The following is a 24,458-nucleotide window of genomic DNA, read 5'->3' on the forward strand; positions in this document are numbered from 1 at the left end:
ACGACGATCCAACCGTTAAGAGATCCGTTTCGTTCGTACACGCAGGAGGAGAGAAAGGGTCGGAGGATTCGAGCGGGCTCACAGTTTCGGTGTCTGCAGCAGCTTCTTCTCCATCGATCGCATCTTTATGCACTTGGCGAGCAGCGCTATTATCGTGAGGACCGCGCCAAGGAACGAGACTATTCCCAGGACGACGAGCACCATGAACCAGTTCTTAAAGCTACCGATCCTGTCGCCAAAGTCGCAGTTGCAGTTCTCGCTCTCGTTCAGGTTCAACGCGGAGAAGTTGACGGGCCTCAGCGAGATCAGCTTGAAATCGTCCTGCACCTGACGCCTCGTCGTCGAGTTCTGCGATCTCTTCACGAACCTGTACGATATCGTGTAAGTGAACTCCTGCCCGTCGTAGGAGCCCGTCGCGCTGTAATATTGTATCAGCAGCTCGTTCGCGGCCGATGTGAGGGGCACCTGTATGTTATTAATGTCCTGGTGGGACACGTCGCAGTAGGACCACACCAGGACGCTGTTGTTCGCCTGGAAATTTCATATTCCCGTGTTTATTTTATCGCGATGGGGACGGCTGCGATTTATAATTAGCATAACAGGAACCGCGCCTGGCGGGATAGAAAAATAACAGAAACGAGAGGGGTGGAGAGGGCTGTCCGAGTTGTTTCTGAATTTAATATTCATCGTGCTACGTGAAATTTAACAGGAGGGTTAGACGCAACGGTAAAATGATTATCGCGCGGCTGAAACTAAGCAGAATTGATTCGAGATTCATTTAGCGAAGAGGTGTACGAGCAATATATCTTGTTAGCAAGAATTACGTGTTATTAATAACAAAATTAAAATACTAACTAGTCGATAATATAAATAATAAGATACAGCTTCGCCAGGAAGGAAGAAACGTTCATTTCTCATACCCACCTCAATCCCGTTGTAAACCGCGATCTCGTTCCCGGAACAGTAATTCAGGCTGAGGTTCCGTTTCAGCGTCGCGTATTCCTGTTCCGGCTCGTTCCTGACTATCTTCATGTGGACAGAGATCTTCTCCGAGGGTCTGCCCAGGAACTTGTAGCTGCACAAAGTGTTAGGCGGATACCAGCTCTGCAACGATCTGATGCTCTCCCTCGTCCGTTCGCTGCTCCTGTAAACGAACTCGCAGCTCTGCTCGCGTTTCACGCCAGACGCGTCGTCCGTCTCGTGGAAGGACAATTGGAAGCCGTCGTGCATCACAGTGCCGTCGTGCTCCGCGAAGAATTCCACGATGATGTTCCTGCCACGCGAAAGGATCCGCGGCACGTGGCCCTCCCCGCAGAATTTGGAGATTTCGAAGATCTTCCCGTCCACGTCCTCGAGCAACGCGAGATAATCACCGACGCAACTGGTGCTACCCAACTTCTCAGGCATTCGAGTCCTCTTCGCGTGTCGACGGTCGGGGACCTTCGCCAGAGGTGAAAGAAAAGGAAAACTGTTGACTCGAGGGAAGTTCGCTGGGTTCGATCGTGCTATCCGAGCGGTTATGCGTCCGCGTCTGTTTCTCATGCCGGACTCGAAACGGAACGTTTAATCAACTTCCCTATATTCCGTGGGGAAACTTCGTGAGAACTGCTCGGGGAGAGAGTTTGCTAGTTACCGGCTGCATCCTTCGTCGGGAAATTAAAGCACGCCGGTACTCGCAAAATAATTTCTGCAATTACGCGGAACTACTATTTCGAGGCGATCGATAGAGGTGTCTGCGATCTCGAGGAATACTAATTGGCGATCATTTCTATCTGTCGATAATTCCAAAAGTAGAACATTCGATTTCACGTGGTAGACTCTACTCGAGTTGCCTTGAATCGTTACCAAGAAAATAGAGAATCCTTTACTTATCACTATCGACAACGAGTGTCACTAAAAATTCAGTTCCCATCGCGAGTCGGCCAAAACGATCCTCGCACGATCCACAGCATCGCTCTTCCCTTCGAACTAAATTCACCCGGCTAACTCACCTGTAACACGGCGATCTTCTCTTGACTGAAGCCTTTCCTAGCAATCTCGCGGCCAGTCCCGTCCGGCAGGATCCTCGCGTCCGATATATCTTCCAGATCGTGATCAGAATCCCTCCCGGTGTCCATCGAGTCCATGGACTTCTTATGGACGCGCTGCGGGTGACGGAGTCGCTTCTGGATAGATTCCATCCGCGTCTCCTGATCGCGATAGCCACCGGATTGCCTCGAGCCGCCTCTAGCGTTGATCTCCTTCGACTGGCCGTTATTTACCCGGATATCCTTGCCCCGCGTCCTTCCACGGGGGTTGCCACGCGCGCCCTTCGAACCGTCCGTCTCCATCCTCGCTTTCTTGAGCCTCCTTCGATTATTCCTGCCCCTCCTCGCCTTCCGCGACGTTTGACCGATGATAAACTCGAGCTCGTCCTCGTGATCGAGGCTCCTCGACGCTCTAACGCGAGCCTCCTCCGTCGCGTGACCCTCGTACGTACCGTCAGCGACGATCTCCACGTGCTGCTCGCAGTTCTCCGTCTGACAGCTGTCCTGCGACGTGCGGTTCATCAGGTCGAAGAGATCGTCCAACTGGCCACCGATCTTGAAGCGACCCAAGGTCGATTCCAGGGCCACTCTGCACCTGATCCCACGAGGGTACACGCCAGGGTAACCTGGCGAGGCGAGCTTGCAGGAGCGTCGATCGTTCCTCACCGCGCACTCCAAAGGGCACTCGGACGAAGAGGACGGGGAGAAACCGCGGTGGCGCTCCGCGGCTAATTGAGCTGGTAGAATCGAGAACTGGGCGGAGAACATTACTGGGTTCTCCGCGGCGTATCTCATGTCCGAGTCCATCGTGATTGTCAGATTGGGACCTCTTCTTAGGAACAGTCTGTGATTAGAAATGAATTGTTTTAGGAGAAGAGGTTTTTAGTAGGTTAAAAGATATGTTTAAATCTTTGACTGAGGGTATAATGTGGATAGCTCTGATTAGAATTTTAGTACGCGGTTTATGGACTGTAACTACGGTTAAAGGGTTAAAGAGTCTTCTTTTCGAGATACCCTGATGAATTATTCAGGAACGTAGCAACTTGTAATATGTATTTTACGTTGATTTACAAGCTCCTACAAATCACGATCGAATTGCCCGTTTAATTAACGAAATCCTGGATTATTAATCGGATATTTAGTCAGATTTACCGGCGCGTTTGTTATTCTTGTACATTGCTGGCGGTACAAAATCGTATCCGCGTGTAACGTTTCGATATATTGGAAAATAATTAAGTACGCGTGCCTGAACGAACAGCAGAGACGGAGAGGCGATGACAAAGGATCGCGAAAGTGGGCTGAGACTCGAAATGAAATCGAATGAAAATCATCGAACGTTTAAACGTCGCGTTTGTAAGCGACTTGAAGCGGTAACATTTCGACCAGCAGGCATCTGTTTAATCCATTACCCATCGGAGCTGCACAGAAGTTCGGTTCACAACCTGCTGTGAATACCATTCGAACCGGTTAATTATTTTTCATTAACGATCCCATCAATCACCCCTCTATTTTAACTATCCGACGGTCTCGCGCGCTTTCGATCGCGCAAATGTTTATACCCTGGTAATGATTTAGCTCGCTAATTGTTGCGCGTTTACCAGCGCGCGTCCACCCGCGATATCAAATATTCGATGGGATTATAATAGAATAACAAATGGAATAAGACGAGATTTATGGGGAATTGATTCGACGAGACGTTTATGGAAATCTCCTGGCGCATAATCGCGCTTGGTTTTCCCTAACAAGCGATTGACGACGGAAGAGAAGAACCACTCGCCCGATGATCGCGAACGCATAAATTGTTTGCGATAACAGATACGTGTGTTAGGTAACCGGGAATTGAAGTGTATCGTGCCTGGTCGTGTTGCCGCTCACGTGGCCACAGTAACGTCCTGTTTCATCCCCGACATCCTCGCTGCCATCAGAAAATTGAACGTAAGCGCCCTCGCATCTGGTTTCCTTCAGGAAACCGACCTGCAGCCTCCTAACTTTTAACTCGATCACCTGCAACCAGCCAAATTCTCTCGTTAAAAGCTGAGAAATGAAATCGTGAAATATTACACGGGAGAATCGAGTAAAATTGATCCATAGTTGTTCGCGATATAAAATTTATGAAAACAAAACGTAAGAGATTAAAGTAATTCTCAATCATCGAGCGCAAGCTCGTTTTCCATGGAGAAAAATTTAGCGACACTGTACGAAATTAAAAAGTAAACTCAGTGCGCGAACGAAAATTTGAAAGGGTTTCACTGCAAAATATCTCTGCGATATTACACCCCTGTTTATCTCCATATAAAACGTAATCAATTTCGTCGGTTGCATTATTGCTCCGTGTTTATTCTTTCTACGATGATCAAATTAAAATTATACGAGGAGGAATAAACAGGGTGGTATATTATAAACGACGAGTTCTTGTCAAAGGGGCAAATTGAAATTAATTCACGCACAGAGAGAGCTGATAAAAGTAATTCGCAATAATTATACCACTTTGTCGAACGATAATAACAATTTATTTGGTAACCTGAGGATCTCTAGGAGGCGCCCTGATGCGAACGGTGCATCGTCCCATCCGACCAGTCCATCGTATCCATCCGACGGAATTTCTGACGGTACGATTGCATCCTGCGAAAAAATAAAATGCTGCCTGTGATCCTTGGTAATCAGACGGGAACGGTTATCGCCAGGAAAACGTAAAACGGGACAGGAATTCGGCAGAGCCGTCCATTACGCGAATTAAACCAGAACATAGACGCTATTTCATTTCACTTCCGCGCGTACGTGACGTACGCAAATATCGTGTAACTAAACAAACCTGGCAATTACACACTTTCGCATTACATCTCGTTGGTGTCCACCAACGAAATGGAGCGTAACTTTGTTCGAGCTGCGTGCAAATTTGTTGGCCATGAAAAATATTTAAAACGAACTTGTAACGCGTATATCGAGTCGTTCGATAAACACGCGCGATTTAATTTATCGTTTGTATATGTTAATAAAGAGAAAGAATACGTTCCGTTGCGATTTTATAGTGGCTGGCTTGCCAGAGAGTTTCTGCGAGCCAAAGAGGGGTGCGTCGCGAACGAAATCGATCAGAGGATGCCCAGAAAACAGAGAGACGTAGAATCCACGCTAGTTTCCAGTAAAAAACTAACGAACAGCCACAACAGTTGTCTTTGCGCCCCTCAAAAGAGCAAAACGCTTCAACGGGATAGTTTGTACCCACTTGGAGAGTCTGCTCATTATATAGAAGTGCATATTTTGCTTTTAAACGTAAAAGCGGTGCGTTATTCTCGTTTTTCCAAGATTACCCGGGGACGTTGACATTATCGTCGAAACAACGCGGCTCGCTGTTTAAAAGTCGTCGAGGAACAAAGGAGCGCAAACATACTTCATTTCATAAAGGGCAGGACAGAGAAGCGACCAAGTGGATTAAAAGTCAAACGGCACGGGGCAGCAGGAGACAGCGAGTAACTTGTTTTTCAACGTGTCATTAGCTCGATAACTACGCAAAGAGACACGAGAAGAGTTGCGAATGCAACGACGGACCGTTTGAAACGATATTAACATCAGATAGAACCGTTTGCGATGGATATTTTCGGTGGTCACGGTAATGAATTCATGCAGAGGGTAATCGATAAGGCCAGTAAAAGCAAGAATCGTTGCCCAATCACCATCGTGTACTCGCTGTTCCCATAAATATATACAAACTTTCTATAACAAATGTATAAAAAGACAAGTATGGATTCCAGGAGCTCCTGTAAAATACCATAGACTCCAAAAATATCCAAGCACTTGAACATCAAACTTTATAATCCCAAAAACGAAATAGAAAAACGGATCGTTCGTTTGCCAAGAACATTGTTGTGTACTCGCTGTTCCCATAAATATATACAAACTTTCTATAACAAACGTATAAAAAGACAAATATGGATTCCAGGAGCTCCTGTAAAATACCATAGACTCCAGAAATATCTAAGCACTTGAACATCAAACTTTATAATCCCAAAAACGAAATAGAAAAACGGATCGTTCGTTTGCCAGGAACATTGTTTTGTACTTACTGTTCCCATAAACGTATACAAACTTTTTCTAACAAGGAGCTCCCTTGAAATACCATAGACTCCAAAAATACCCAAGCACTCGAACAGCAAACTTTATAATCCCAAAAACGAAGTAGAAAAAGGACCATCGATTTCCAAGAACCAGAACGAAACGGACAGCCCTCGAAGGGGTGACTCTCACCCCTTTCGCGTGGCGCTCATTTATTTGGAAGGCCAGCGTGTACCCGTGGCGTGGTCCATCCCTTTTAATCGCCTCTGTCCGAGATCCATCCCCCGCGGTCCGAACGGGACCGGGTCCCGTAATCCAGGCGCGTTTCGCGCGGCGTTAAAGTCAAAGAAGCGGATCGTTAGAGCGCGAAAAGCCACTGTATCGGTCGCGGCCAGCAGGCGGCGGACGGGCGTAATTCACGCTTATATCGTTACTCGCACAACGCCTCCATTGTGTCTGGCAAATAATACCCGCGCCGTATCGCCGTCCGCGGCACGAATATTGTTAGGACGATCGCGCAAACAGGGGTCCGCGTTCCGCGTTGGATATTCAACGCGAACGAATCGGCGCGTCGCGTTCGAAATAAGCGCGCCAGGCAAACCGGAAACGGGTGAGTCTCTCAGAGGGCTGAAACGCGCTGATTGCCCTTGTTCAATGGCCCGCCCCCGGTCTCGAGGCTCTTGATGGCTCATTTGACGGGGATTAAAGCTCGACGACGTCTGCGACTCGTTCGCAGCGGGCAGAAATTGAAACGGAAAGCATCTGCTACATCTTTTTCAATGCGTTTCTAAACGCGTGCAGGAAGCGACAGGGATTATTGCGAGCTTCTGTAACGTATTAACCTGTTATTGTTACCAATGAGTTCGACTATCGTTTAGCGCAACCGCGCGCGGCTGTATCCGAGCGAAATTAAAACCGTGATTCGAATACAATCCAGCCGATCGAAATCGTCAATAATAACGATAAAGTTACAAGACCCAGCCGTGGTAATTAATATCCGAATACACGCTGGCATCGATATCAATTTCAGAGCGACGGACAATTATCGTTAACAGTCGATCCCATTATCGACGCCAGGGTAATAGCAGACTGGTTTCACGCGTAACTGCTTACACCGTCACTCGAACGGCTCGTTAATTAAACGATTTCTCCTCGTCCCATCGTTTCGTCCCGTCGCGCAGCCTTAATCGCGGCTGGCTACCGGAACCCCCCGCATTTCTGCTTACCAGGGCTAATCCGACTCTATTTTCCAGCGAGCCCTAAATATTCCCGAATCTCGTTCGATCCCTGGATACGCGATTATAGTCCCTTCGTTAATGAGATTCCCCGAGTCGAGGGCGAACGATCGAGCAGCGGCTAAAAACTTCACGTGGCTCCCGTTCGCCGCAGCTTTTGTTGGCCGTTCGAGGCAAAATATGGATCGATGCGACGAATTCCGCAGGCTACGCACAGTTTGCGCATCGAAAAGTCGATTTTTTTCTCCAGAGCTCCGCGTAGCCGAGTGTCGCGTTTGTAAAATCGAACAATAATCAACGTGATTAATGCCTGCACGCGTTGATTAAATGCGCAAAAGGGTTTTTAGTCGGTCGCGGCAATGGTAACTAAGTGCGGGCTGTTAGTTACGCGCGCGGAGATTGAAAGAGTTAACTGTGTATCTATATGATGAATGAGAGTAGGACGGGGTGAAGTAATTAACAAAAAACGAACGAGCCTGGATATATCAGTGGAATATAACGGAAGAGCCGGACAGCGAGAGTCGAAAGTGTGCTCTGTACGTGATACGGGGTAATTAATTAAAGTTAATATCATTTTCGTGCGAGAGCGATGCGCTGTTTCTTTCCTGCGTTACTTTCGTCGCGAGTGTGCTTCGTATGAATTTTGATTGGAGAAAAAAAGAGATGCTTGAAAAGGTCCAATTAATTATAGGATCACTTTGACATTCTTCGAATATCTCGTACTCATTAGAGGATCAGAATTGCGAATGTTTTTCGTGCGACGCTTTGAAGCGTTCACGCGATTACACGCGGACAGGAGGACGACCAGTTTTCTCGAAGCGAAACGTATCAAGGGGCATCATTTTCGTCCCGAATAGACGGTCGAGAGCGTCATGCATTAAAATATTAAAAGCTTTCCCTGGTACTTTACGCTCTCCACGGGGTACCGTGTGACTTCGTTTGACGAGTAAACTAAATCTCGTCGTTAAATTTCTCTGATCGTCTGCGAGCGCTTTCCGTTTCAATTATTCCCGATAATGCCGGATTGATTAATTCGCGAGAAAAATACGGCACGGATAACCAATTTCGCGCGCAACGAGATAAATAATTTCAATCCAAAGGTTTCATTGAAATCAAGAGGAAATCGTGTTGAATGGAAATTTCACGTCTTCGCAAAATAATTCACCCCTCGCGTTTCATCGATTTTACATCGTCCACCTCGTTTCTCCGTCGCATCAAAGTTCTTCGAGTAATTAACAATAAACATCTTTTATTTACGCGAATAATAAGGCTCGAACGAAGAACAAACAACACGAAGAGAAAACGAGAAGAGAAAGGGAAAAAATTGCGGATATTCCTCGAAGAATGCTCTCTCTGCTCTGAGTTTAATTTACTTTAAATTCCCCTTTAAATCGAAGCGACTCGATTCGCTCTCGAACGTCATCTCGAAGTCCACCGTCTGGTTTACCCGAACTTCAAAATCCACGACTCCATCCCCGTCCGTGTTCTCGTTAGACTCATCAGCCCGAATCATTTATTTCGCCGCGCCTCGATAAATCACCAACCTCGTTCTCCTCACGGAATTTCGTTCGCGAAACCTCATCAATTTCTCCCAACGTAACGAGAACGAGAACGAAGCCAACGGAAGGAGAAAGAAAGAACGAGAGAGAGCGAGAAACAGAGGGAAAAAAGGAAGATAAAAAAAAAATGATCCAACGTAAACGAGTTAGTTTCTTTCGCTGATCTCGTGGAACGACGACCACGAGCACGACGAGATCCCTGTTTGCCAGGAAGCACAAACAGCACCGTGTGTCCTTCCGGTCGGCTGGAGGAAGAGTGATTAATCGTAAGCGTGGCGGCGTCGCAGGACAGCCGCGCGGCATCTTCGAGGCGGATCGACCGATTAGGGTCTGACCAACGTGAGAAATCGTTGTCGAAACGCTGGACGACGGTATTCACGGTGAAAACAGGACCTTATTTATTCAACCCTCTCTCCCGTCTCTCTCTTTCTCTCTCGAGCGCTGTTCCAGGGACTAATGAAATTACTCAGAGGCCGACGACCGGCAGGAGTTTACCAGCTAATTAATTGGCATTGATGCAGCCAATTCCATTGAAATGAAGCGCCGCTCGTTGATGCTATTTCCTCTCTGCGACTCTTATGTTCTCCCCCAGCCCCTTGTTACCGTCTTCCTCTCGTTCCACGTCCTTTTTTTCGTTCCTGCCCCGTCCCCGTCCACCCTCGCAGCTCTCGATCGGTCTCCTTTGCATCCTGTCGCTCGCCATCCTCCTCAGCTCGTCAGGAGTCTATGATACGGACGCTCTTTTCAACGTTTCCGTCGCGCTTCTACCCTTTCAATCTATCCCGCGGTTTTCTTTTCCCTTCCTTTTTCTCCGATTCCATTCTTCCTCGCGGCCCTCCGCGTCGTGATTTCTTGCCTCGCCCCCATCCGCTGCTACTCTTTTCACCCTCTCTCTCTCTCTCTCTTTCTGTCTCTCGTCTCGTTTCTCCGCCCTATTTTTCTCTCCGCAACCACCTCTCTCGCCCCTCGACACTTCCAGGCCCAGCCGTCGCCCGTTTACTCCATCAATGCGCCGATTGAATTTCCGCGGCTAAAACGCGGCCATACCAACTTAATGGCGCTTTCGAATCGCGATGCACTTGATCCAGTTTCGTTCTTTTCCGCTGGGTAATTATTTCGATTTTTTTTTCTTCTCTTTAGAGCGAAATTACCGCCTCGCCACCCTGCTTCTCCAGGGAATTTCAGTATCGAGGCAGCCTGTCGCCACGCGGCTTCGTATTTTTATCATTCTCTCACCGCCCACGCAGTCGTCGTTTAATACGCCAGGGTGCGCCGGTTTTCACGCGGCTGTTTTTTAAAGTCTCCGCCGCTCCACGCACCGCGATATCGTCTGGACCACCCTCTTATTTCCCCCACTGTCTCCCCTTTTTTTTCAATCAACAATTTCGCGCATGAAAATAACGAAACGAGAGAGGTCGTTGATAAACAAAATATTCAGCAGTCCTTTTGATCGAACGGGCTATGCAATTCGTTCGTTTCGGCGATACGCCCGCTGAAAGCGACGCGGATCATTCAAACAGCTATTTGTACATACGCGATGAAAGGTGAATCGCGCGGTGTGCGTAGCATTCATTAAATTACCACGCGGGGGGAACGTGTATCGTGTGAAATCGAATGTTTCCCCAGAAACGATCCTGTGTCGCCAGGATTGCACGATAAAAAATTTTTATTACGCTGGTCGTTCTGTTTTTGTACGAAACTGACGCAGAGGTAATAGTTGTTGCGAACGGAAACAGTTGCTTTAGAATTGGTGAAGGACTCGAGGAAACGAGCGAAAAATGGCACGCGTAGCTAAGTCCAAAAGTCAATCTCTACCAAGTAAAATGCTATTTCCTGTTAGCTGCTGCGGAGTGATTTACGAGGGGTGCGCGCACCATTCGACTCATCGATTCAGCGCGAGATTTGCATACGGTTAGAGCACACCAGCCGTATATATCAAGTATAGCAACAGGAGAAAATTTACCGTTCGCAGTTCGGCGAGAAAATCCTCATCACGATTCCAGAATTCCCCACCAGCGTCTGCAATTTCGTCATTCCGGATGAATCGTTCATTTATCGCACTGTAGACTTTTTAATAATCGACTATACTCACATCTTGAATAACACTCGAGGAGACAGAACCCTTCTCGTGAATAGAAAAATTTTCCAGCGGGGAACCTTCTCGAAGCACACCTCAACATCGGTATTCGACTCAAAATGATTATCATTTCCCGTACGCTCCCTTAAAAACGGACTGATTTTCCATAATTCCGCCTTTTCATTCGCCTCCTTTTACTTTCAAATACTCCCTTATTTCCATGAATATCCCAACGTTTCCCGCGTCTAAAAGCATACGAAAAATCACTCCTTGCAAACCAGACACGTACACCGTGCGGACATTAAAAAAAAAAGAACCTCGAATTCCGCTCGAACCAGCGGGAACAAAAAGAGGACTCGATGCGAGATAAAAAAAAAAAAGATCACGGACACCGAAACGTTCTTTTTTAACGCGTTTCCAGGAGACTCGATTTGAACGCAGCCTGGTCACGTTACCCAGCAACAATTGCGGTCGTTTGCGGGATAATTCAGTCGCGTGTTGCCTCGTGCGGAGCAGAAAAAAGGGCACAAAAGGGTAAATGTAAATTCGTTCTTAACGAGATATCCCCATAGGTGCGCGTTCCCGCGGCGAAGATTGCGCCCTTGTCCCTCGTCGAGACGGCAAACGGAATCGTCCAAGTCGTCGAGACCAGGTCCCCCGCCTCCTGAAACTGCGTTAGCCCCTTTTATAATAATATCCGCGTAGATTGAAGGACAACTTAATTAGCCGAGATCGTTAGAGCCTCCGTGAAAGACTGCGTCGACCTTGCGCCGGACTGAAATTCACCGATTATGCGGGAAATTGCGTGGACTCGCTGTTATAGATTCATCTTCCGGTTTAGATCGATTCGCGCGAACTTAAAACACCGCATCGCGATACACGATGACTCTTTCGTTTCTCAAAAACAGCTTTGATTAGAAATTCTTTGATTTCAATGAAGGTTCGCGGTTCATCCGAAGTCAGAAGGATGAAAGCGAGCTCCCGAACCCAGTCAAAGGAGAAATTAAGTAGATTAAATTGAAGTGGGTTCATACGCGACGCGCAACAGCGAGGAATCTCTCGTGAATTGGATTCGAGCGAAACGTCGTCGACGGAATCACTGGCTCCTGACATAATTTCGTGGAGCATATGGCAGCGTTTCACGGATTCAATCGGGACGAAAGAGGCGTGCACTTCCGTATGCATCGCAGCCTTTGAACGCGATCGACCCCCGATAAAATGGCGGGAAATTAGCTGGCATAAATCACGCGTAGAGAGTGTAACGACGAACTCTGACGGCTCCGCCACCGGCAGTCTCGGTTCGACTAATTTTCCGAAACTCTGCCGATACAGCTGGGCGATATTAGACGCGACCCTCGTGGGGGCAATAAGCGAGTGTCCTGGATCGTTATGGCCCTCCTCTGAATGCATTGTTCAGCGGTAAAACGCGAACGATTTACATTTGTTACCTCCAGCACCTGGTATCCAATTGAACCGCGCTGTCGTCATCGAATTCCCTTCGAAAAGGCACAGTTTTACTTGACGAACGTCTCGCGAGAGGAGGATCGCAAAATCGAACGAGAATCGAGATTGAAATGCAAGCTCTAACTTGGTACCCTCAATTTTTTACCAACTCGAAACCATCGCGAAGACGATAATTAATAACTCGATGTTACTCGAAACTTACAAACAATTCCAGTGTAAGCAAAGAACGATTTAAAAACGACAGGACTAATTACAATTTGTCCACTGTCAGGAAAATAGCTGGGGCTTTTAATTAGTCGCTAATTCGCGCGACACGTGGGTACCAGCGGTACCAACCGAGCAGAGTCGAAATAAAAACCGGACGTATCGCGCGGATGGCCACCACCGTAATTGTAAATGGCATGGATTTTTAATCTGTTTAGCCTCCAGCTGGGTAACGAGATAATTCTCTCTCCTCCAGAGTTGGGATCTCGTTTCAACCAGCGTGCGAAACTAGTTCACGGGACTAACTAACGGGCGCAATTAGCGTCGAGGCGGTGGAGGAAGCCGCGTCGATCGAGGAAAAAGCGCGGCAAGGTTTAAAACGCTGGCTAACGACATAAAGGAATACGTAATAAGGGCATACGAGTCAAAGGTAAATGCTCGCGTTAATAGCCAATTACCAAGCAGTTTCCGGGCGGCGCGCGTTCCTCTCGATGAAAGCCTTACACGCTCGCCGAGCGTATAATCGAAAATTAGGGTGCAGTTAGCGAGTGCTTAAGCAACAACTGTTTATTGATACAGTTAATGAATTTCCGCGCAAACTGTTGGGTCCTGGTAAATACGGTCTACACGTACGTGGGTTAGCGACGACTTGTTCCGCAGCGAATGAATATTTCCCGTGGAATTTGCTGGCAAATAGTTCGCGATGCACGCGGGGGAAAAAATAAACGGTGGAAAACAAAAAACGGTCGATAGAAACGTCCGGCAAAAATGCCGCAACGTTACGGAGTTACGCTGCCGCGAAATGTTATTCGATTTCCCCGATGTGTACAGTGGTTAATAAAATTCTGCGCCCGCTGCGAGCGCGAAATTATTAAGCGCCTGACCATGGGACCAGAGGGGATGATAAACAGCGTATAACATTTCGAAACTCGTATGGAAGCGAATTTTTTTCTCCGCGGATCGAGCGACCGTTTACTTGATACAAAAATATTTTCAGCAGAAATCGCGCGGCTACCGCTACGGTTCCATCGATGTTAATACTCGATGTAATCAGACCAGAGAAAATGACGGGAATTAAAGGGAAAATCTGTGAACAACGATTCTGGTATTTAAATAAAACGCGATCGCCCATTGAACCGATCGAGCACGTTGGCGGATATTGTATTCCCAGCGCGGTTATAATTCTCTAAAATTGAAGACACCGTGTATCGGTGATGCAATGAAAATTGAATGGAAAATCAATTTAACGCATAATTGCTGGCATGAATCATGATTAGATTGTCCGGCTGTCGCGGGCGCGCACTCTCGACGCACACACGCGCGAGCTGCGCGCGCGATTCATCACCGATAGGTAATAGCAGGTATTGGATCTATGTGCTTTAAAGACACAGTGCTCTGGGGAAGGTGGGATCAAATTTGATCCGCCATGCATTATCGTTATTACATTAAGTGGGTCGCAGTGTAACCCACTAAGCCTCAAAGGCTTATATGGCCCGAGAATCGAGTAAAGGCTCGGTTATTTATACTCCACCCGGTGGACACGGAAATCTAATCAAATTTCGTGGAAGCCAACTGACGCGGCCGTGAAAATCGAGCAGCCCCGCAATTACACAAATTAATAATACGCGATAGGATCGCGCGACACTCGATGGCGGACGATATCCGAAACAGCCTCGTCGCGACGCTCGCGAGGGGTTGTAATTTTAAATAGAAATGGAAACAGGAAGAATGCAAGCTAAAGTGGTTCTATTCCTGCCCCGTGGGAGAGGTAGAAATAAAACGGAAGCACTTCGCGCCAAGATACTTTGTACTTACAAGTTTGTTTAACCCAGGAGCTATCCGTCGTTTCAGTTTTTCGATTTTTGCTGAAACCCCAGCCTCGCTGATTCTTTTGCAGATTCCTCGTTTATTTAACGGGCTTTGTTGCCTAGAATTCTCTCCAACCTTTGTCTCGATCTCGTACCGGTTTATTTCTACGATCTTTCTCTTCTTAAGATCCGTTCTGCAATTATTAACGTTCCCAGCTCTTAAAGCTTCATTAACGCTTTGGCACGAGGAACATTGAATAAAGAAGATTATCGTTGTTACGGAAATTTCGTGAACTCTGACTAACACGACTTTTAATTATGTACCCTGATACTTGTTATCGTGGTACACGTTGCAGAGAAGAAAACAGACTTTTCATACTTTTTCGTTTCTTTCGAGATCCTTTGCGTGCTCGAAACGCAATCCCCTTCCTTACGACGCGCTCCTGTATAATAAAGTAACGCGTGGAACAATAATTAATGACGGGCCCTCTAAAGGATTAATAAGAGGTGAACGAGAAATGATTACACCTTTGACGGATCATTAATGAGAATCTATTCGAGGTAAAGCCGTAGAACGGCATCGAATATTGCTGTCGGCGGCGCGGACGTTATAACCAAGCCGTATAATTAGCAGTAAGTGAGGCGTTACCAGTAATTAATTTCCACGCCCCGTCGAATGAAAACTGCAGTCTTCGTAACGCGAAATTTTGTACGAAATTTAAGTGAACCGTGTGACCGGAACGATCAAGGGTGAGCGAAAATTAATAACTTCTTTCGATCGGCTAATGAAGGCGATAATAGATCCAGCTTCGATCACAGCTTCTAAAGCCATCGAATACAGACAACCCTCGTTTCGATAATCTGATCGAACGCTTGCCACGCGGATAACCAATCTAATAATCTATTCAGAGGAAAGGAACGGAGCACCATAGTCCACCAGGAACGACAATGATCGAATCGTGACTGCACGCCACGTTAAATACCACCAGCAATGGCCGTAAGTCACGAGTCAATTACAAGAACGCGGCGAGGCTGGCTAAAAATCGAGGGCATCCGCGGTCCATCCGACAACTAATAAGTAGCGGAGGGCATTAATAATTAATTAGCCAGTCGCCTGGCCAGACGAACCCGGGCAATTTCCATAATTCACCGACCACGGCAATATAGAATATATCGCGGGTGCCCTTTCGAACGTGAGGACCTCTAGCCAGGCAATAATGCCGCGGACGATACTAATAATTACCGGTGGATTCGCACGCGAGTCAATTGCAAATTAGTCGGCGGCTGCGTATAATTGCCGAGTTTTTTGCCAGTGTCGAATCGTTAAGTTCCTCGAGCCTGCCCTTGTATGGTAAACAGCCATTACGTCCACGGAATAACGTTACGTGGGGCGTTGCGCGTTCGTGGGTCTTGGCTTTTAGCTACCATCGTGCCATTTTTTGAATTCTCTGTGATGGAATTGGTATCTAAGCGATTTTGGATGTTCATAGTATCACGAGAGTGAGTTTTGTTAGCGCAAGGTTTGTAAGCGCAAGATTACCAAGCATAAGGTCTCAAAGCGCAAATTTTCCAAGCATAAATTCTCAAAGCTCAAGTTTTCTAAGCGATAGTTCTCAAAGCGCGAGTTTTCCAAGAATAAGTACCGAAAGCGTAAATTTTCCAAACGTTAGTTCTCAAAGCGCAAATTTTCCAAGCGTAATATCTCAAAGCGCAAATTTTCCAAGCATAAGTTCTCAAAGCGCCTACAGTAATACCACAAACCCAACTTTTCCAACCCCCTATAGTCATCCACGGTATCACAAGCGCAAGTTTTCTAAGCGCAAAAAAAGTAGCCGAAGAATAGATCCCACAGCAACCGCGTCGAGCGCGCTTCATCCCCTAAACGGGCTATCGGAACGAAAATTCCGCAACGAGTCAATTGCACTTTATTCAACAGAATTGTCGGGCGCGATAACGAGGCTGGTACCAGAGAGATAGACGTAATTTAGGATACGCGCGAATTCTAAAATAATTCCACCGTTATCGCGGTATTTATGTTAATGGAGCGCAAACGCGCAAACCGTGGGATAGGTTTAGGGGCTGGGATTACCACCGCGGCAGCGGGACCGTTTTAAATTGATTGTTTTTAGATAGCCAAGAATCGAAACAGTTTTGCGATTTATTCGGAGCGTTGATTGGCTGCACGGTTCGTTTCGGTTCGCCACCGGGCTGATTGAGTGGTTTTATTAATATAATATTCGCTGGATTGAAATATCGCTGGCGGAGCGTGGGGTGGACGTGGGAATTGGAAAAATTAGATCGATCTAGCAAACAACAATACACGCACACCATCAACATTTTTATACGAACGCAACAAAATCGTAAGATCGAACAGAAAAAACATTTCATTCCAATCCCACCGCGAAATTGGACTGAAAAGAAACCAATTACCTATCGCCTACCTATTAAAATGTTCCTTCCCTCGCGCAGATAATGGATGGCGCTCGTTAATTAATTCGTCCAATTGCGTTTTAATAGCACAAAAGAAGAACGGCCAATCGAGTCACGAAATTATTGACGTTATTATTTCTCCGGTTAATTAAAATGGCGTGCCGCCGCAGGGGGTGGTCGGGGCACGAATAATTGCGACCGACCGATTGTTTAATTCGCGCGGGCCGTGAATACGTGGGCCATTTAAATGTTGGCCGCTTTACACCGCGCGATTTGAATACCCGGTGACCGTCCGCGTCGGATCGAAGGGGAAATCAGAAATGATCGTCACGTTGTCGAAGCGTCGGATTATGTTCGACTTCGGATGAATATTCATCGGCCGTTTCGCCCCTTCGCGAAAAATTCCTAAGCAACCCCTCTGGCTGGCCCACGGGCCGCGCGATACTCGATGTAATTAATCGTATGCGTCGGCACGTATCTGATAACCGGATGATCCTTAATTCACCCGCGTTTTATTTGAGGTAACACCTACCCCGCCGACTGTCGCGCGTTGAATTTCAAACGATACTTGGCAGTTTCGTTCTCCCCCTGCCGTCTGGAAAAAGTGTCTCCCGCCTCTTCCATTGGATTACAGAGTCGAGCGTCGAGGTTTGCTCTCTCTCTCTCTCTCTCTCTCTCTCTTTCGATCGCAAAGAGAACAGAGCTGCGTGCGTCGAAAGTATTCAAGCTTCGAATCGAAGTCACGATAATTGAGTTCTGATCTGAGACGTCTGATTGTTTCTCTTAAACGAGAGAATCAACGAGGATGGTCCCAAGGAGGCAATAAAACCCTGGGACGCTCGAATTAATTGAAACGAGCTGAAAATACGAGATTATTAAGTTACTTTTCGTTATTTTTGAAAAAAAAAAAACACCGTGTAATTACCCTCCGGATCGCTGAAAGAAACTTTTCCCTCCACCGAGGAGGAAAAAAACTCATCCCTCCCGGCAACGCGCGGACTTGCACGTTTCCTCGCGCGCGCTCGCAAAAAAAAAAGAGACGAAACCCGGAGAAAAAAGGCGGGGAACAAAAAACTGGGATACGCTTTTCCGCTGCAAACATCTCGGGAGAACAGTGGAGCATCCGTAACGTAATATCCGGGTCCGAAATTCATCCATCCCCTGTTCTGATATCCCCAAGAATACGAAAACACCGTCGTCCCGTGGAAATTGCTTTCCGCGGACGCTCGCCAAGCTTTTTACCAACCGTACGCGTATGCCAACGCGAGAGTGTACAGCCCAGCGTCTCTCGATCGGCGCTGATTAATCCTCGTCGCGCTGGCACCCGCGACGAACGTTGGGTCGTGTATCGAAGTCCGAAAAATTGCCACGTACCTCGTGTCTCGACGAGAGCTTGGCAAAGATCGGCCAGCAGCGAGAGGAGCAGCAGCGTGAGTAGGTAGAGCGCGGCATCCCATCTCATCTTCGTTGTTCCGTGATAGCGTTCTCTCGGTGGCTCTGCCTTCACTCGTCCCGCTCGTCTTCCATCATCCCCCGTTGCGTTCCCCAGCGGCGGTGACGGCGTATGCTCCTCGTGTTCACGAGAGAGAGGGAGAGAGAGAGAGAGAGAGAGCTCGAGGACCGCGCACAGGCCACCCCTCGAAGTCGACGACGGCTACCAGGCGAGCGGAGGGTTGCTCTCCGAGGAAAGAGCGAGAAGAACACGGCCGTGTCTGCTGGCAACCGGTTTCACGGTCGGCAAGGGTGCTTATCACCTGGCTGATAACACCTGCAAGACAAATAGCCGGCGTGGTAAACAGAAGCAAGGCGTTCTCTCGTGTAATTAACCTGCTGGTAATCTCAAGGTAGCGGGGGATTTCTGCTCGCTTGTTCTAGATTCTACGGCCCTCCTCGCCTCTCGTCGCTTCTGCGAGACGACCATGTGTTATCGCTTTGTTACGTTGCTTGGGAAATTCTGTAGTTTAGGATTTTCGTGTAATAATCTGTTAAAAAGTATCTATTTTTCATTATAACAGAGTGTTGAAGTACGTATTGCAATTAGTTCGATTAATTTTGAAGCTGAGGAGAGACCGTAGAATGTGGTTGACGGGTCGATAAGAAGGAATTCTCTAAATTTAGGGTAACTTTCTCGGGTACTTGGTCAAAACTAGCTGAGATTCGCGGTTAATAGAAAAGAACGCAACGTCCCTCGTCTCAATTTCGCTAACTGTCCCACGACTTACGCGCATCAGCGTAAATGCCAGGGCGAAATTGTTCCGCGGCTCCAGTTCCTCGTTCTCGCCGCGGTTTCTCCTCGAGCATTTCTTTGCCGCCCCTAACGAGCCGCGTGCGCGCCGCGAAATTGAAATAAAAGCGGACGAACGAGTCCGCGTGCATACAGAGGCTGATTTAACCGGACCCTCTCTCTCCCTCGCGGACGGAATTCATTTCTTGGAGCGGGAAGCGGTGCTCGCGGCGGATACCTGTCCGCCGCCTCTATGAAGCGAGAAATTGGTTTGCGGGGAAAATAAAAGGGGACGCCGACTGGGGATATTTAGTAGGTCGTGGATTAAGGGAAACATGCCGCGGAGATCCTTTCGTTTCTTCTCTTTTCCCATTTTTACCAGCTCGAGCGGAAACCACCGGCAGGAAACCCGCGAAACACACCAAAGAACAAATCAAACCGGTTTCCCGTAACCGAGACGTTTATTTACCCTCTTATTTACCTCCTTTTTCTCTAAAATCGTATTCAATTTCTTGTAGTTAGCGAGGAAAATAGGAACATAAATATTCTCAAAGAATTAAATTCCTTCTGTTTGACTGAAGAGTTCGTAAATTTTTACAAAATCAAACACTCCAGGCGTTTAATAGAAACGTTAAAAGATCGTTAACCAACGAAAGTGCTTTTCTAAAAGGAACAAAATAAGTTATCCTCTGAGAATCAGAGCCAAGAATCCTGCGGCTCTGCCCGCGAACAACCCCTCAAACCGAGATCCGTCGGAAGGGTTGAGATTCGTCGCGATCAAAAGTATCCAGCGTTCGTCGTCGTAAAGCGTCGCGCGAGTTCCACGAGGAGAAATCCCTGGCCGTGTCTCAAACACGGTGATCCATTAAACGGTAACGACCGTAAAGGCGCGGGGTATAATAGAATCTCTCCTCGATTCCACCGGTGGTGACCGTAACCGCGGCTGGTCGCCGTTTCTCGGCTCGATAAAAGTGTCTCTTTATCCGATCTTTATTCCGATCCCGTGATCCCTGGCGTCGCGATCCACGGGGATTCACCTGGCGCGCCGCCCTCGTGTTTGCCTCGCTCCACGCGGTAAATCTTCGACTTGGATCTCAGCTGGTCCTCCTCTCGATCTTCCTCCAGCTTCGTCGATCTCGCGTAGTTCGTCGTCGTAGAAAGAGAGAGATGAAACGAGACGAGATAGAGGATGAAGAAGGGGGGGGGGGGGTGAAAGAAATGGAGACGGATAGACGCAGACGTCTTTACGTATATACGCGAGGATAGAGAGGAGAGGGAGGAGGAATAGAGAGCTCGCGAGCCACGGTTAAGGAGTTCGAACGAAATTCCGAAAGTTCCTGCTCGGTGAAACAGGTCACGGAACGAGAGAGCCGTCGCTGAGGTACGGTGGCGGTCTTTAAAAAGTTTTCCCTAGCCCCGCTGCGGCGAATCCCGCGCTGGGATGCCGCTCGGATTCCCCGGGGATAAAACAAAGGATAATCAGGTCGCTTTTTATTCCTGGTACGGGCTCGGTTCGGTAGTTGCGAAGCAGCCTCCGGAATTACCGGCTTCCGACCCTTCTTTTCCTGTCTTCGCCACTTCTAAGCTGCTCGAATTAGGCCGCGTTAATCCTTCGATGCTTGCCTTCGGCAACTGGAGGACCTGAGGGTATCGAGCCAACCCTCTTCCTCGATCTTCTTCCGCACCCCTTCCTGTCGCGCGACGTCTTCGTTATCGCGAGGACTCCAGCGTTTAAATACGACGCTGGTGTTCCATCGTAATTGGTTTAAGATGCGACAGAAATTGCTGCTTATGGTTTTTCCATCCATCTCGTGGTTACTTTCACTGCCAAGAGGGTTGTCTCGAGCCTGTGTCCCTTGATTCCATCGAGTTCGCGTTCTCTCATCTTGTGTTGGACAGGCTTCTGATAAAAATTGTATCTCTTTCTGGTTCTAATCGTACGTCGTGTTACACAGCCCCCCTTGAAGTTCACGCTGCAGTTCACGCCATTCAAGAGATATTTCGAGTCAAGGTTCACGGTGATAAAGCGACTCCGAATTGCTGCAATTCGTATATCACTTAGAGTCGACGTCTTCCAAAGACGTGGATTTTTCGTTGATTTATGCAAGCCTCTCAGACGTTGAAATTAATCACGATAATGATCGTGTCGCTCCACTTTTAATTACTCACGGTTAATTTATTTAGGACCTCTGTTTGCGGTAATTAGACCAGCAGCGTGGTATCGATTGAAAATTTCCTAATTAGCAATTCGATGGTTAATTTGCGATTCAGGCGTTATTCTCAATTGTATTTGAACGTAACGATCTTGTTTCGAAATAATTTCGGTGCTGTACGTTTAATAATTAATCGAGATGCCTTTCTGCGTCGAGTGATCTCTATTTAATTAATTAAATTTCCGCGGTACTTGTTGTTCTATCGATCAAAACTATACTCGTGTAAGTATATATTTTGCATGGAATCTATGGTACGCCCATTTTCACTTCATAAATATTGAACGACTCGGTTTATCGGACCGTTCTCGAAGAAAACACATGCCGATGCGTTATCGACTCCCCGTCATTAATTCATTCACAGCAAGATAATACAATACACGATAATACAGTTGTCTTGCCGCGAACGTGAACGGGGAACTCTTCCATAAAACATCGCGGCGATATTGTAGAACGTTAAACAAGATTGTTTCAAGGGCTCGTAAAATGCTCGTAAATATTTAACTAATAGAAGCCATAAAATATTGCACAGCCAATAACTTTGCGAAGGAACGTTGATTTTGTTGCACACGTCGAACCATTACTCCAAATCACTCCCTTGCTTTATTCGACTCTTACGTTAGATTTCCTTCCACGTTTACATGGAATTTTTTTTTTAATTTTCATAACAGTCACGAAGCAACGAGAGTATCAAAGAGTCCTGCTAGCTGGCATTCTTTAACACGGTACAATTAACGCGCGCGCATTCCCCGATCGCAAACGCAAAGTTTCACGCGCGAGCGGAAACGTTAAGAACGAGAACGCCGCGTTTCGTATTCACGACACGTTATTAACGGATCTAAACGCACCCTGAACAGAGGGCGCTTTTTACTCTCCCACATTCAGAACGCAAGCTCGCAGTTCAACTATTCGGCAAATTCTCAACAACCGTGTCTGGAATACAACAGCGACGACACCAGAATAACGGTACACGAGCGAGAAAAAAGAATAAGCGTCTTGAATCTTTGACAAGTTTCAAGTGTCTACCTCTTTAAACATCAATTCGCAAAGAGGATCCCTCCACCTTTCGTTCAGTGCTTAATTACGTCCGTTCCACCTTCGAGCAGGTATTTCAAGCGACTTTAAATACCGAAACGACGGCAGAAATTTCATTTGCCTCTCTTTTTCTAATAGAACGGTAATTCTTGGACGCGTTGAAACCCAGATATTTATCGCACCCAACACGGAGATCCCCAGCTGGCTATTTCCGTGCGGCGACATTTTCTCTTTCGTTCACGTCCGAAGGATCTGTTTCGTCTGCCGTGAAATTTATGCCCTCGAAGAAGGAAACAGCCACGCGCGTATCCAGAAACAATACCAATACGAACGCTGGGGAACGGGACACGGTGGCTCGGTTCGAAAGTTCAACCCCTTAATGACGAGACGGACCGCTCGAGGTCTACGGATGACTTCAACCGTAATGATCGAACTTGCGATCGAGTCTGCCGCCGTTCGAAGTTCAAACGGTCAGTGTTACGGGCTATTGGATTCGTAAGATTTCGCTTACAACCCTCGACTATAATCGTATAAACTCGAGAAGACAATATCGCGGAGCCTCCGCTCGAGACGGGGGCTGATAAACTTCTTACGGCGGAGCTGCGAAATGAACTTCGTTTTATCGAGCTACCCGCCGCGATTACCCGTTCCTGATCGGTTAGAGGCTGAGATTATTTTATTGAACGTAATTGGGCTTTCGCGGTGGTCGAGGAAATTGAGGCGAAGGGCAAGAGCGCGGATAGAAGAAACGCGAGACAATGTCTTACTCGTGGGACTGTTCGAGATTAATAGAAAGCTTGCTCGAACTTGTACTTTTTTTATCGTCAGAAATGGATTTAGATAGATTCGAGTTATTTCAAGGCGACCAGACTTCAATCAAGATTACGCTTCTCTTGATATTTAAATACAGTAGCGGCTCTGTATTTGCCGTGTCAATAACTCGCGTGCGAATTTTATCGTTCCTACGCACGACAGCTTATCGAGGAGTAAACGAAATGTGGAATCGAGGAGGAATTTAAATTTCATTTTTAGTATGATGTTATGAGAAGCACTTATGTGCCTCGCTGGTTATCTCATTTATTGGGTAAATCCTGACGGAGGCATTTTTCTAACTACCCCCTGAACTTACGCACTAATTACTCCCTCGCGCAGTGAAATCTTTCTTGAATCCCGCTAATATCATAATTATCACGAGGATCGTCGTTAGGGAGATCTTTATCCGTCTGGCAGCGACAGCTTTCGAGTCGATAGGGGCGTAACAAATAAAAGAGGCTGGGCACTCCATCGCGGCGGATCGAAACGAAGCTCGTCCAGTTGAACAAATTTCCGTTTCCGTACAAGTGCGCGTAATTTGAATCTTTGAACGGTAATTGGATAGTTTGAGATACTCCCGGCCCCGGGCCCAACAAGTTACTCAGTTTAACTACTTTATTGCCTGCGCGCATCGAGGCGGCCAATGGGGCGAGGATCGAAGCTGTTCGGCTCCACGACGCCTTTCGTCGCTTACTTACAATTAGCCGTTTCTAATTGCAGCCACCAGTCCCGATCGTCGCGGCTCAACTTACGCCGCGGTCTTCGAGGCGTTCGTTTCGAACTTAACACGCTTACTCTGAGTCGCATCTGGTTCGAGGAATTTTATCAAACGATCTTCGCGGTTCTTTCGACTACGATTTGCAAGTATTCTTGGCAGAGTATTCGTTCGTAACGATTTTCGATTTCTACAGAAGATATATTTCTACTGTTCGATAGTGCAGAGTATGCGACGAACTTTCGACAGTCCAGTGCGAAACGGAATGTATCCTGAAACAGCTGAAGCAACTGGAAAGCTGCATGATACGCAGCATTGGGGAGACGATGCACCCGTCGCAGAGGTGCACAATAAACTTTCGACGGTCCGGCTCGGAGGAGAATGCATCTTAAAATAGTCTAACCCAGAAAGGTGAGAGTTGGCTAAAGATAGATGACCGAGGGTAGAGAATGAGAAAGAGAGAGAGAGAGAGAGAAAGAGGGTGCGCAAGATTTCAGGTGCGGGATCGATCTGTACGTGGGACGGGGCCCACGAAGGAACGGAAGAGGCGGGTTAGAGGATAATTTTAGCGGCAATTACCGGATCCAATTGGAAGTTGAATAGACGA

General features: G+C 47.3%; 1 protein-coding gene across 1 annotated transcript; it reads right to left on the reverse strand.

Annotated features, from left to right (window-relative positions):
- Positions 1–21: 21 nt before the first annotated feature.
- On the reverse strand, positions 22–18,374 carry LOC143431158 (uncharacterized). The gene is made up of 6 exons (XM_076907714.1): positions 18,229–18,374; positions 4,549–4,649; positions 3,883–4,031; positions 1,992–2,871; positions 925–1,440; positions 22–531 (listed from the first exon to the last, which is right to left on the reverse strand). The coding sequence occupies exons 1-6, from the start codon at positions 18,314–18,316 to the stop codon at positions 79–81; spliced, it is 2,187 nt and encodes a 728-aa protein (XP_076763829.1). The 5' UTR covers positions 18,317–18,374; the 3' UTR covers positions 22–78.
- Positions 18,375–24,458: the final 6,084 nt, after the last annotated feature.

This window comes from Xylocopa sonorina, chromosome 17 (assembly GCF_050948175.1).
Source record: "Xylocopa sonorina isolate GNS202 chromosome 17, iyXylSono1_principal, whole genome shotgun sequence".
In the NCBI taxonomy this organism is placed as follows: domain Eukaryota; kingdom Metazoa; phylum Arthropoda; class Insecta; order Hymenoptera; family Apidae; genus Xylocopa; species Xylocopa sonorina.

Bases quoted from the DNA above. Each gene is read 5' to 3' on its own strand.
- LOC143431158 (XM_076907714.1), bottom strand. From the start codon at position 18,316: ATGAGATGGGATGCCGCGCTCTACCTACTCACGCTGCTGCTCCTCTCG. The intron at 4,032-4,548 runs GTTACCAAATAA...GGCTGGTTGCAG, and splicing joins CGCCTCCTAGAGATCCTCAG to GTGATCGAGTTAAAAGTTAG. The intron at 1,441-1,991 runs GTGAGTTAGCCG...CCTCTGGCGAAG, and splicing joins AGAAGATCGCCGTGTTACAG to GTCCCCGACCGTCGACACGC.